The sequence below is a fragment of the Nilaparvata lugens genome, unplaced genomic scaffold (assembly GCF_014356525.2).
Source record: "Nilaparvata lugens isolate BPH unplaced genomic scaffold, ASM1435652v1 scaffold4977, whole genome shotgun sequence".
In the NCBI taxonomy this organism is placed as follows: domain Eukaryota; kingdom Metazoa; phylum Arthropoda; class Insecta; order Hemiptera; family Delphacidae; genus Nilaparvata; species Nilaparvata lugens.
In genome coordinates, this window is record NW_024090932.1 from 8,171 (window position 1) to 23,058 (window position 14,888).

General features: G+C 31.4%; 2 protein-coding genes across 2 annotated transcripts; both read left to right on the forward strand.

Moving 5' to 3' along the window:
• Positions 1–291: 291 nt before the first annotated feature.
• On the forward strand, positions 292–569 carry LOC120355847 (choline O-acetyltransferase-like; the record flags this gene model as incomplete). Its single annotated transcript, XM_039444576.1, is given in 2 exon segments — positions 292–366; positions 368–569. Coding segments are annotated over 2 exon segments (207 nt in total), but the record flags the coding sequence as incomplete, so codon positions are not given.
• Positions 570–9,006: 8,437 nt separating this feature from the next.
• Positions 9,007–13,997, forward strand: LOC120355848 (WD repeat-containing protein on Y chromosome-like; the record flags this gene model as incomplete). The annotated part of the gene is made up of 5 exons (XM_039444577.1): positions 9,007–9,073; positions 10,389–10,548; positions 12,157–12,261; positions 13,456–13,653; positions 13,886–13,997. Coding segments are annotated over exons 1-5 (619 nt in total), but the record flags the coding sequence as incomplete, so codon positions are not given.
• Between the last annotated feature and the right edge of the window lie 891 nt (positions 13,998–14,888).

A 14,888-nucleotide genomic window follows, 5' to 3' on the forward strand; every position in this document is an offset into this window, starting at 1 on the left:
TAAAGGTTAAATTAAATAACTTGTTGTAGTTCAGACACTGTGTTACCAGTAAATATTTGAAAAGACACTCACTTATCTTGGAGTATTGAGGAAGGCATTTCACTCCTGAAGAGGAGTGTCCGAAGAAGTAATACAGTGTCTGAACTGCAACAAAGTTATTATATAGTGTTTCGTCATGGAAAGCAACATCAATTAAATTAAATATTTGAGGTTTAAATATATGAGAGCTAAAGTGAGCTTTGGACTGAAGTCGGTTCCACTGAAATGATACTTATATATTATTTTCTGCAGGTTCCAACCACATCTGACTGCGTTCTGGGATATGGTCCGGTGGTACCAGACGGTTACGGATGCTGTTACAACCCGTGGCCCCAATTCTATCACTTTCTGCATATCGGCGTTCCATTCATCCGAGTCGACCAAATCGTCACTTTTCGCACAGAATCTGGAAGACAGTTTGCTGGCCATGCAAGAACTGCTGCAATCCAGGGGGACATAGAACCATGGAGAAAATTTAGCTTAGCGAGAAGCTATCTTCTACCATTATTTCTCTATAGAATCATAGAGAGAATTCAGCAAAAGAAGACGCTATCTCTTGAATCTTTCTCTACAGAACCAAAGATAAATATAGCATAAGAAGATGCAATCTTTTCTCAATAGAGCCCATGGTTTGTATAATTCATCCAGTTAGGAAGCTTTGTATCAAATTATGGTGTTGTGTATCAAGTTGAGATAATACTGTATCATTTATGGTGATACCATAATTATAGAGAAAAGATAGCATAAGAAGATATCCCATGGTATAGGCTTTTATGTTCCAAATTACACTGTAAACTCAAGCTGATAGTCCCAGTAGTTCTTTTTCGTGAAGCTATGTGACGCTGGTATATAGTCTCTCATACTTATTTAGTATAGTATCTCTCTTGTAATATACATGAATAAAGAACTCTGATATATTACTGTATAATAAATAATTATAGTTAAATCAAATATCCAATGAAAACTATATAAATAGAAACCCTATAAGCTGTCATTGGATATTTGAAATAATTATATATACAGTAGTAATATTCCAGCAATTGAATAAACTGCAATTTATAATATCTTTCCAACCCAATTTAATTTAACTCTAATACAGTGCCGTTCTTACACTCTCACCCGGCCAAAACAGTAATAATCGACAATAATATTGAACAGTACTCGGCTTGAGATAACAGAAAATCTGCTTAAAATTTGGAAATAAATCACCTTTAACATGGTAGGCTATATCTTCTTATGCTATCTTTTCTCTATGAACTCAAAACTCGGCGAACCTGAGAACGTTCTAGAATTTCTGCAATTATGGAGCTCATTTCTGAAATTCTAGAATTTCTAAGAAAGCTCTAAAACTCTCTCAATCGCTCACCCTACTATCTTATTGCGTTCGAGCCTGATGGGACTTATAGTGACTATATTATTATTACTGAAAAATATATAATTCTAGTCACTACTGTAATTTAATGGAGTAAAGTTGGACATTTATCTCCTTACTAGCTGATTGTTTGGAATGTTTGACTTAAGCTTTCAATTAGAAGGGATATGGGATACTAGTTACACATTAATGAAGTATACATTTTATAGTGAGGTCCACGTTTGGCAGTATTTTATTAAAATTGGTGTTGCTATCCTTGCCTATCATTCGACGAAGCAGATAGTGTTATACTTTTCTAGTTCAGCAACTTTGCCAGATCGTTTTTCAACAATGTAGGAATAAGATTGATCAACAAAATATACAATCTCAATTTATTATTTAATCTTTTTAAAAGTGTATTTTCTTGGCGAATAAAATATAATTGAATATTTTCAACAAGAATGAACAGTTCACCTCAGACATTCAATGTTAATCATGAATATTTATTATTTAGCCTATCATTATAAAAATATACTTCCTTGACAAATAAAATATAATTGAATATTTTTAACAAGAATGAACAGTTTACCTCAAATATTCAATCTTGATCATGAATATTTATTATTTATCTTCCTAAAAATATACTTTCTTGAAGAATAAAATAAAATTGAATAATTTAAACAAGAATGAATTGTTAACACTACCTCAGATATAACGCGGTATCAGCAATCCTCTTTAGAAGTTAGTGACAAGACAGAGAATCGTCAACGCTGTTCTCCTATCATTCTTCACTGCCATTATAACGTGTACCTCAGTCACTAAAGTGAGATTCACGTTGTAAAGTCAGTGGAAATAATCGGTGGGCATAGTTGCCACGTTTCGTTTTTCACCGTTCTCTATTTAGATGATAGATGTGATTCAAATTCTCCCCTGTATATAATCTTAGATACCTGAAATATAATTGTTGATTCTTTTTATCATTCAATTTTCCAAAGAGATATCACATATTTCCATGATTTTGATGATACCGTAATAGATATTGAATATTCTGGTAGTACATTATATTTCTTCATAATATCCTACAAACAATCTGGTTGGAGTTAGAAAATGATGGAGCTATCTGCTTTGTCTAATGACAGACAAGGATAGCGAACCAATATATAACAGGTGCTCACTCTATAGCATGAACCTCACTATAAAATAGTGTTATAGTGTTTTAAACGTGCTTGGCTGAGACAGTTCTAATCGTTTGTTCATTAATTGCTGTGACAAGCGTATAGTAGCATATCCATCAACTTGGTTCGACTGTTGGAAGACCATTTATGAGAGAAATATGAAGAAAATAATTCTGTTGGAAGACCATTTATGTGAAAAATATAAAGAAAACCATGCTATTCATGGGAATAAATTATAAATTCATTGAGATAATATTATATCTATGTTCGGAGTCTATTAGCTGTTATTATCAATAAATAAATGTTGAATAGGGTTATAACACGTATTATAATATTATTAATTAGCACAAGAGCCTAGATAATATATGGATCAATTCGACTAGCACAAAAGTTTAGGTGTTAATTTTTTAAGCTGCAAGCTAAACGTTTCTCTTTCTTTTTCTCATATAATGTATGCTTCTTGGAGGTATATCTACTATTATTTTGACCATCAAGTGAATGCTTTTAGTAAAAATTTTGGAGAAGCTTCATGACGATACTGTCAATAGCATCTTAGATCTCCATATCAGAGTGTTATTTGAATCGATTTGTTATAGGATATTTAATATTGACCTCATTACTTGCTTTTACATACTTACCTAAAATTGGTAATTTAACCAAATCTTTTTTTATTGTTTTTTTTCCTTAGGGCTACTCGTTAATATAAATAAAAATTAGAAACAAGTCGTGATTGAACAATTTTAAAAGGGTACTTGAATTTCTAATTTTTATTTCATTATTTGATTGATTTTCTTGCATTAATTCTTCATTTTATGTATAGAATAAAACAAAATGAATATTGACCAAATATTTAATTTGTTCTAATTATTATTAATAAGTATTAGCTTATTATTATTATTTCTTCATAACAGTCTGTTTCGCATTTGCCTATTATCAGTGTATAGCTATACATTGTTTATCCTAATATTCTATTGCTATAGATTGTTTATTCTATGCTATGTACTAGGCCTATAAATAGAAGTCAAGTTTTTATTTCTGTTGAAAGATCTTGGAAATAATTAAAAGGCTAGAGTTGAAAATTAGAAAAAAATAATTATATTGTTAATCTGTTTTTGATCTTATAGTATAGGTACTCGACCAATAGATGCACTTTAATTCCATTAATTATGCTGTAAACCAATGTTGACAAGTTTTTTGAGCTACCCACTGTGGTGAAGTGAACTTCTTTTTCCTACAGTTACGTTGAAAAGTGGCCATTGCTGCACTGATTACAGAACGCAAAGAATCACTTTTCCGCTCTAGTGCGGGAAAAATTTTTCTGCACTCCAGATTTGCAACATGGCAACGCAAAATACTTAGTAGCTATATGGACAACGTGCACAAAATCAAAATGAAGTTGGTAACAGTGACTGCAGCTGTGGCTGCTATAGTGACAGAGGCACAGTATACATACAGTACGGAAACTTGGCTATACCCTGACGCCAAAATCCGCCATCTTGTTAGGAAGCGCTGCATTGTAATAGTATGATGGTAGGTTCGGATCACTTTAATGATCCGGATCATTGATCTCGTTCACTGCCACGAGCCAATCAGAAGACCAGGATTGGACTTCCCAAGGTCACGTGACGTGTTTATATTGGGGTCATGTAAAAAGCATTGGATAGAACGTTGATTACAAGTTTCCATTCTGTATCTATTCTGTGGCAGAGGTGCAACGAAGCCAACGCGCTAATTATTATTCATTATATTTATACCAAGGACAACGAGGACTTTAGGATTTAGGATTAAGGTTTTTATCATAATAAAATTACACAGAAAAACATTTGTGCATTTCAGGCAATTTTACCCATAATTCCCACTTCTCATATCAATGGTAACTGTAGGAAAAACTTAATGTGAAATACGTGCGCAAAGTTCCTCTGCTGCACTCAACAACCATTCCGCCCTCGCCTACGGCTCGGGCGTAACGTTTCTTTCGGTGCAGCAAACTGTCACTTTGCGCACTAGTTGCACAAATAACTTTCAGTTCAGAAACTTTTTGGCCACTATATCATTCTTTAGTATTTTTAACAGAGGATAAAGATACGTTCAATGAACACTGGGATTTTGTCAAAAATCACAAATTTATTGTAAATTTGCAAACATGTTTCAACACGAATGGTGTATCTAGAACATCCCAGTGTTTTTTATTATGGATAGATATCAAAAATCTCACCAGTAACAGTATCTATATAGTGAATTCATATCAAATGTTATGTTTAGTTGAATGGTATCTACTTTATATTGTTATGAATGAGAATAATTTTTGATGACACATCCCATCACCATTATCATTGTGAGGAGGTTTCTGTTGCTTTACCCTTTTATTCATGAGATGAAGACACAGTATACATACAGTATGGAAACTTGGCTGGTCCGCCAAGTCCGCGCAAATCCGCCATCTTGTTAGGAAGCGCCGCATTGTAATAATATTGATGGTAGGTTCGGATCACTTTAATGATCCGGATCAATTGATCTCATTCACTGCCACGAGCCAATCAGAATACCAGAATTGGAACTTCCCAAGGTCACGTGACGTGTTTAGTATTGGCGTCATGTAAAATGCATTGGTTAGATAGGCGTTTGATCACAATTTCCTTTCTGTATATATTCTGTGATGAAGAGAGAGGCATTGATTCAACTATTAGGCTAAATTGATTCATCTTCAAATATTTTTGAAAATACTCTCAATTCTGAGTGAAATAACATAGTTTCCAATTCCTACAGTAATGTCCACGTAATAATGCCAGAGTGTTTCATTAGCAATGGTATGGCTATCTTTCTCTATCACTTAAAAAAACGGATAGCGCTCTATCTCTTTCTCGCTTTGCTCTATCGCCAGATCATCTTTTAACAATGTAAAATTATAATTAATTAACAAAATATTTCATCTTGATTATGAAAATTCATTATGAAATTATTGGAGAATATAATTTCTTGCTTAATAGAATTCATTGATTATTTTAAACGTGAATGAACAATTAATATTGCATCAATAAACCTGTATCAGCTAGGTACCGTCTATATAGAAGGCATAAACAAGACAGAGGATCGGCAACGTTGTTCTCCTATCTTTTTCTATTGCCATTATAACGTGGACCTCACTATAGTCATGAATGTTTGGGAACTACAAAAAAAAATATTGATGTATACAACAATTTGTTATCAATTTTAATAATTATTGAAGAAAATATATATCTAGAGCTTTATATTATTTTACACTTTTCTTTTCATTATTTTGAAAGGATAATTCAAAAAGAAATAATTAATTTTGATAATAATATTCATTTATTTCATGTTTTATTTGTTGTTCTAATTGTTTGTTAGCATGTCATGCAACAAAAATTGATTACCTAACTATGAATTTGTTTAAGGAGTTACCATTTTCAAGTTACCATTCTGTTAATTAGTTACCATTCTATCAGCAAAAGAATAGTTTTCCATGAATAAGTTTTTAAAAGGAAATTGAATAAGACAATTTTTTTCAAAAATATTCTATTTCTGTGTAATAATATAATGAAAATTATAGTCTAATATATAGGCAAACATCAAAAGATTCTTGATTCTTATTACACTTTTCAGACATTGGATGATGGAGAACGTTACATCTAAAGTACCGTATTCTAGCTTTAAACTACCGTATTAAACCTTTAAATTTAATGTCCTGAAACATATTAATAGTATTTTTTGAATTTGTCAGCCTAATTGATTGTAAATTATAATAATCCTGTAATAGGCTACATTTTAGATTATATGTTGAACAATTAACAATATATAAACTTTATATGTATAAAGATCAATGTTAATTATTTGAAACTCTCATGCAATATTTTGAAGATATAAACATACCAACATTCGCTGTACCATGGATATCCATATTTTCAAGGTTACACTAATTTCCTCAAAGTTGTAATAAATTTAAAGTATTGAAGATCTATTATGAAGACAAAGTATATGATGCCGTTGATCTACTGTACTTAATAAATACGTTATTACATAACTTACGGTATATTATTTACATGGATATTCAATATTTACTAATTTCCTAAAAAGTGTTAATTAATTTATTGATAATCTGTTATGAAGACACATTATATGATACTGTTGATCTAACTGTACTTAATAAATACCATACGTTATTAGAACATATTTACATGGATATCCAATATTTTCAAGGTTTCACTAATTTACTGAAAAGTGTTAATTAATCTATTGATAATCTGCAAAAAGACAAAGTATATAATACTGTTGATCTACTGTACTTAATAAAAGTACATTTGTATTTGTTGTAATTGATGTTCAAATATATCTATTGTTAAAAGCTCAACCAAGTTGACAAACTGTTACTCTAGAAAATTGTAACTTATATTAATGATGAGTGTGTTGCAATAAATTGTTGTTAATTTATCTATATCATGTGAATACTCTATTTCATTCTGTTGTTATAATTAATAGAATCTATTTAGTAGTACACACGCTATGCATTTTAAAACTTCTGTAATTAATTTATAAGCCTAAAAAATTGTTGAACTATTAGATGTTTTAATAAGATGTTTTCTTGTCTTAGATGTGTAATAAATGGTTGTTGAGTTGAGAAATTTATTAGTTTTAAGCACTTTGAGAATGAATTATGTAAAAAATACACATTAATAAAATACAAAAGATAGTTAAAGAATATTGTTGTCTTGAATGACTAGATTCTTGAAGAGTCTTGCTAGTATTGTTAGTTAATGCAAGTAGTCTGTAGCATACTTTTTGTTGATGAAATATTGAATCAATGAATCTGCAGCCTTCGTATTTTTTAGGAGGGTTTCCTTATCAAATCTAAAATATTAACTCCTCAATACAATATTTGTTTAAATATTCTAGTTTTTAATATTATATTTTCAATAGATGTTGGTCACATCAATTTACTTCAAATTGTTTGTGATTTTGTTTGAAACTCTATATAATGAACTCACTATGTGACTTCTCTCACTGTAACATTGTCTAATATGTACCCTAATAATAAAAACAGTAAATAAATGCTGTTAAAAATGTTATTGAATAAAAAACTCTTATTGTTTATGAGACAGATTGTGAAGGATATTGAAATGCCGTGGTATTAAATTGATCCTATTACAGCTTCTTAAATCTATGCTGATGCAATATATGTACCAAACTTTCATAATGTGTCTCAGTTTTTCTCAAACTCAGTTTCCAATCAATGTTTACCTGTATATTTGATGGCGGTGCTAGAAAGTTGGAAAATATACAACAAATATTTTAAAAATATACATAGGTAATCTCTATTATTCAAAATACCATACTATGTTCTGCAAAAACTATGTCCATCTCAACAGAATTACTGGTGTTCAATTAAATTAAAAATTTTTATCAATTAGAAACTTGTTTCTTATTCCCTTCTCCAGATTTATTATTCCGATATTTTATTATTTACTCATTTTTGGAGGCAAGATCACTGAATGGATTATTCAAGACATTATCTATCATCCAGTCATTCGTGAATTCCTATCCCGTAAGTTTGTAAGCTAATTCTTTCCTTTATATTATAGACTTGCAGGTAGACCGTGTTCCGGTCTAAATAAAAAACTTGACTAATTGAAACTTGACCTACCTACTGAAATCTTGAAGAATTCAAAATAGACCTATAATCATCCTAGGTAAAAAATAGTATATATGCAAAATTTCAAGTTATTCAGTCCAGTATAGTTCAGATCAATGTACCTTGAATACATTTTTATTCTAGGTACCTTGGTTCAGATGTGATGATGCGCCATTCGTGAATTCCTATCCCGTAAGTGTATGAACCAAATATTTCATTTTTATTACTTTCCTTGCCTATTACAATAGTAAGGAAAGGATTGCTTTCCAAAAAAAAAATTAAGGTACCCTAATTCATGTTTTTCGATACTTCAAGGTCCCTGATCCAAAAAAAATGATTTTTGGGTGTTGGTCTGTGTGTGTGTATGTGTGTGTGTGTGTGTGTGTGTGTGTGTGTGTGTGTGTGTGGTGTGTGTGTGTGTGTGTGTGTATATATGTGTGTGTGTGTGTGTGTGTGTGTATGTGTGTATGTCTGTGAACACGATAACTCATTCATAATTAACCGATTGACTTGAAATTTTAAACTTAAGGTCCTTATACCATGAGGATCCGACAATAAGACTTCCATGAAATTCCAATTCAAGATGGCGGAAAAAAGGCGGTAATTACTAAAAAAACCATGTTTTTCACGTTTTTTCGAAACGGCTCTAACGATTTTCTTCAAATTCATACCATGGATAGCTATCTATAAGCCCTATCAACTGATATGAGTCTCATTTCTGGGAAATTTCCAGGAGCTCGTAATATTCTTGAGAGCAAATGGCGGATATGACTAAATTGAAATATAAATTTAGGTTTTTTATTTGATTAACCGATTTAAAATGAATGAAGATCATGGTACTTCGGAGGCGGAAAAGTTGGAGACGTAAGTCTAATGTCACTAATGTAGTTGATATTATTTATCTACATTATTGAAATACAGATAATAAAGTTTATTTATGAATAGTTACAAAATCAACTTCCAAGTCTTATATCATTACTTTGAATTTGGGTTAATAGATATTCAAGTATCTATAGCCTATACTGTTTTCTACTATAAAAATTCTATGCCAATGCTAAGCCTGTAGTTTCTTTTCCAGTAATTAATAGTTGAGAATTATATAGTATGTATGAATGAATAAATGAATATTCTAATACCTGGAGGGCCAATTTCTTGTGCATTCTGAGCAAGACAACATTTTAAGAGTTTTCATCCGATTGTATGTCCACCACAGTCGCAGTACGGGTCGTCAAAATATTGAGAAAGAAACTGAAATGTATTATTCACAAGATGTTGACTGCTATTTTGCATTTGTAAGTGATGAGAAAGTGTACATTAACAAGCAGTTTGTAATGGAGAGTAAAATTTATTAAAGTTTACAGATGGAATTAAATAGAGAATGCATTTATTCAATGCTAGTTAATATATAATTAACAAAAATCCTGAATAAATGCTGTAAATTACACCGAACACTTCTGCTACTGCAGACATTGACAACAGGGTTAACAGCTGGATGGAAATTCGATGAGAACTACTATCCAAAAATTAGTTGCCAGCCCGGGAATCGAACCCGGGTACCTCCCAATTGCTAGTCAGGAAACCAAACTGACAATCTCTGGATAGCAGCGCTCATTTTATACGAAGCCATAGCGGCCAACCAGTTCACAGATGGAATTAAATAGAGAATGCATTTATTCAAATGCTAATTAATATATAATTATTAACGAAAACGATATTATTATTTATTGAAAATCCTGAATAAATAAACCCTGAAGTCTTTGGGGTGATTTACAACTTTATATTAAAGTTTATTTGATGAAGTTATTTTTTCTTTTTTAGTTTCTTGAGAATATAAATTATCTGATTGTTAAAAACAATATAATGTAGTGTTAGCAGGGGTGCCCACAGCATGTTTTGATGTCGCAAGTTGCAACATGAGGCTGAATTTTGGGGGGATTTTTGGAAAAACTAGAGAAAATTGGGGGGATTTTTCAATATACAGTTTTTAAGTACCTAAATGGATACCAAATTTTGAGAATTTTGGGGGGAATTTGCGACATGGACCATTGGGGATGGGCCCTTGAGTGTTAGTATGCAATGAGTCTTGCAAGACCTGGCAATACATTGTTATTTGTGATAAAGAATCAATAAACAATAAAACCCACAAACTTCCGTTTCACCAATATTATTATCTCATCAGATGGAACGTGGCAAACATCGACCATAAACAGCTACTGGAGGAGAATGAGACAATTATGTTGACCGATCAGGCGAACAATGATCACTTTGACGGACAATCAATTCGTCTGTTTGATAAGTTGACAATCGAAGATTTAACAAACTTGAAGCAGAAATTCAAAGTGAGTTGATTGCACATTTTAAAAATGTATCTCAATTGATGTTGTAATGAAAAAAATTAACAGAACTGAAGCAAAATTATCAGTAAAAACTATGAGGTTAACGCTATAATGACAGTGGAGACGAAAGATAGGAGATCAACGTTGCCGATCCTCTGCCTTGTCAATGCCTTCTATAGACAGTAGCTGATATAGGTTTATTGATCCTATTCTATTAAACGAGCAATTTCTGTATATCTGTTTATATTTTTTATCTGGTTATTTTTATATCTGGTTACCTGGTTATTTATGTTCAACGGGTCTCGAAAACGGCTCTAAAGATTTTCACGAAATTTGAAACATAGTAGGTTTATGATCGCACTAGGTCTCATCCTTGGGAAAACTCGCTGAACGACATTAAAAGGATAATTCATCCTTGGCTGAATCAGCTGAAAATTTCGTCGTCTGTGGATAGTAAAAAGTGAGCAAAAGATTCTGTGGAAAATCAAAATATCGCATCCCCAAAATTCATAAGCTGACGTATAGCCAGCTGCAAAATATAAACACGAACATTTTAGAGAATATTGTGTTCTATGTTTATCGAAAGATAAAAATAACGAGCGAAGCTCGGTGCCCCGATATTATAACTGTTAATTCTAACTGTTAATATTAACTGTTCATTCTCATTCAAAATAACTATATTTTATTGAGTTAGGAATTATATTTTTCAATAATTTCATAATGAGGATGAAATATTTTGTTTATTAATTATTAGTTCCAATTGTTAAAAGATAATCTGGCAACAGAGCAACGCGAGAAAGAGATAGTGCTATCCGCTTTGTTGAATGATAGACAAGGATAGCAATACCATTGCCAATCAAACACTGCCATTATAACGTGGACCTCACTCTAGTTAAAGTTCAGTTTAACATATAATATAAAAAGTAACTCAAGGAAGTTGAAAAAATCATAACATTATGCAACAATATATTGGCCGCTATATCCTACCAGATACAACTATTCATTCATTTGACAGTACCATAGAAAGACTCACAGTCAATAATTAGAAATAACTATATTGAACACAAATCTCAAGTAAAATGCGGTAAACAATAGATTTATTAATAGTAGGTAACTGGCATTTTTTGCATCAAAATAACTATCCATTATATTACTTTATTTTTCTTACCACAACCAATAATATTATTAAGTTCATTGTTATAAGAAATATCCTCAAATTAAAATTCAACTAAAACGATTCTACAAACAATATTTTCATTGCATGAGTAATAATATTTTTTAGTTGAATGCGGTAATCAATAGATTATAATAGTAGGTAACTGGCATTCTTTTTGTATCAAATAAAATCAATTATATTACTTCCTTCGCCTTACCACAACTCAACGATATTATAATTTAATAATATCATTTATCGAATAAACTACCAATTATAACTTACCAAAGTTATGTTACTTAACTTACCAAAACCCAATGATATTATTAAGTTCATTGTTATAAGAAATATATTTCAATTAAAATTTAACTAAAATGACTCTACAAACAATATTCTCATTGCATGACATGTAATAATTATTTTTTCATGAATCAAAATTAATTTTTCTCATTTTTCAGTCGACAAAGAGTGGTTGTTTGTCTAAGATGGAGCTGCATACCATTTTTAATGAGATTTGTCCAAATTTATTTGACGAGGAAGAGTTTCATTGCTTCTATCTGAAGGTAATTTCAAATTAATTGCATTAGTTAAAAATGAACCTCAAAACAGTAGTTTATTAAATGAACTATTTACATAGAGCTTGGAGTCTAAATTAGTAATCCAAGCTTGTTTTCATGAATTAAAATCAATTTTGCATTAATCCATGTCGATCATTTGATAGATTTCGTCATAGAAAATAGAAACTAGAAATAGTGCACTGCTCTCCTCAATTTCCGGACCTTAACATGTGTGATTTTTACTTGTGGGTACTTGGAAAGAGCAAGTTTATCGACATAAATCCTGCACTTTAAACTGCGTTTACACCAACGTTATTGCCAAAATGTTTATTTCTCCGTCCTTATAGATTCTATTAGATTGAACATAGCTTATCATACACATAAAGAACATATGTGTTTGTCAAGTTCCATTCAATCTAACAGAATGTATAAGGACGGAAAAATAAATATTTTATTAATAACGTTGGTGTAAATGCAGCTTTAGATTACTTGAAAGCGCCTATATACGTACTGGGGTGGCGTTGATCACTGTGGATACACTGGAACGAGTGTGGAAGAGCTTCCTGGACTGAATAGAAATTGACTCAGGAAAGAAGGATGCCACCCTCCTAACATAATTTTCTCTACGTAAAGTAAATGGCATAGCCTCACAACTATTTTACTCGAGTTGAATAAATGAATATTGTTTTGAAAAATTGATATTGTTTTTTATTTATAAAATGTACCGTTTCTCTCTGGTCTCTCTTTATTATGACTCTAATGTTTATTTCATTTTCAAATTGCTGCTTTTAACCCCTTACCTTCTTCGGTCTCTTGCTTGTTCTTGATATTTTGCATATTCTTAATATTCCTGATATTTTTTATATTTTTAAAATGCTGCTTCAAACTTCTCACCTCTTTCAGTCTCTTACTTGTTTTTAATATATTTTATATTGCTGTTTTTAACTCTTAACTCCTTTGGTCTCTTAAATTTTTTAATAAATTGTGTATATTTTCAATAATTTTCAGTTAATCTCCAAGCAAACCGGCAAAGCTGATTGGAACGAATTGCTGACGTATTTGAATATTAATTCCTGACGTTTTCAATTTTGTTGAATATTTTTATTTCCAATATTGTCTATATTTTTGAATTTCTTTTTAACCTCTCACCTCCTTCGGTCTCTTACTTTTTTAATATTTTTGTATATTTTCAATTTTCAGTTGAACTTCAAGCAAACCGGCAAAGCTGATTGGGACGAATTCCTGACGTATTTGATGATGGAATTCGAGGAGAAAGGCAAAACCACAACAAAAGTACCTGAACTCGTTGAGTTGCCAATTGTCACTCCAGTGAAATTCATCAAGAGCTTCCACAGACATCCCATTATACGCATGACCTATTGTCCTACTCTTGATATGGTTAGAATCACCTAACAATAGTATATAGCTATTTGCATTTTTGAATGAATTTATTTATTTGCAAAAAACACAATACAAGAAATTTTTACAAAGAATAATATAATAGCTACTAAACTAAACAAAAATACAAGGAACTGTTAATTTATTAAACATTAACTCTTCATTTATTAACTTTCAATTATTTGATAAGCGTTTAATTTGATAAGACTGAATCGTGGATTTTTCTCCACAGGATCGGAAGTTCAATTACCAGAATGGTCGCTATCTCACATGTAGTAAAGACGGATTTATAAACTATTGGAACTTGGATATGGTCAACGAGAAAACTTGTATTGCAAAATTGCGTAAGTATAAGCAACATACATTGAGGCTACAATCATGACAACACTTATATAAGTATTATTATATCTTGAACCCTTGAATGATTGTTGAATTTGTTGAGTAGAATCATAGGGAAAAGATAGCGTTGCCAGATATCCCATGGTATAGATAGTTAATGTTCCAGATATCAAGCCGATTTTTTGTTAACTCAAGCTGGTTACTGTCTACTGTCTATTACTACTGTTTTGTTGGGGTGAGATTTTAATAACGGCGAAGTATTAGTACAGTGACTTTATATATATAGCCTCTGTAAGTATGAGAGAGTGCCAGCATCACATAGCTTCAGAAATAGAACTACTATAGGACTATCGGATTGAGTTAACAGTGAAACTTGCAACAAAAACTCTTTTTATCATATCATCATAAATGGTACAGTACCACCACACATCATAGAGTATCAACACAATCTGATACAGTATCATCTTAACTTGGTACATAACACTATAATATGATACAAACTTCCAAACTTTGAATTAATAAATTCTACAACTATGGGATATCTTCATATGCTGTCTGTCTTTTCTCTATGATAGAATGCATTGACGAAATTTTGAAGCTGATTTGAAAATCATTGGTTACTAATATTATAACCTTGATACTACACTCCGATCTCAGCTAACAGACAAAGAAGCTATCCGGAGATTATGGCTGAAACATACAAGGCGTTTTTTCAGACGAGTCGGCAGGCACTACAGTACAGGAAGTTCTGCTATTGGCTAACTGGGTTGGAGTATCGAGAGTATCAGCCAATCTCTTGAACAATGTATCTTTCCATCAACGTGAGTAGACAGTTGACTATAATACTATAAGTTTATACTTAATATGATTATTTGGAGTACTCGTTAATAAAAGAC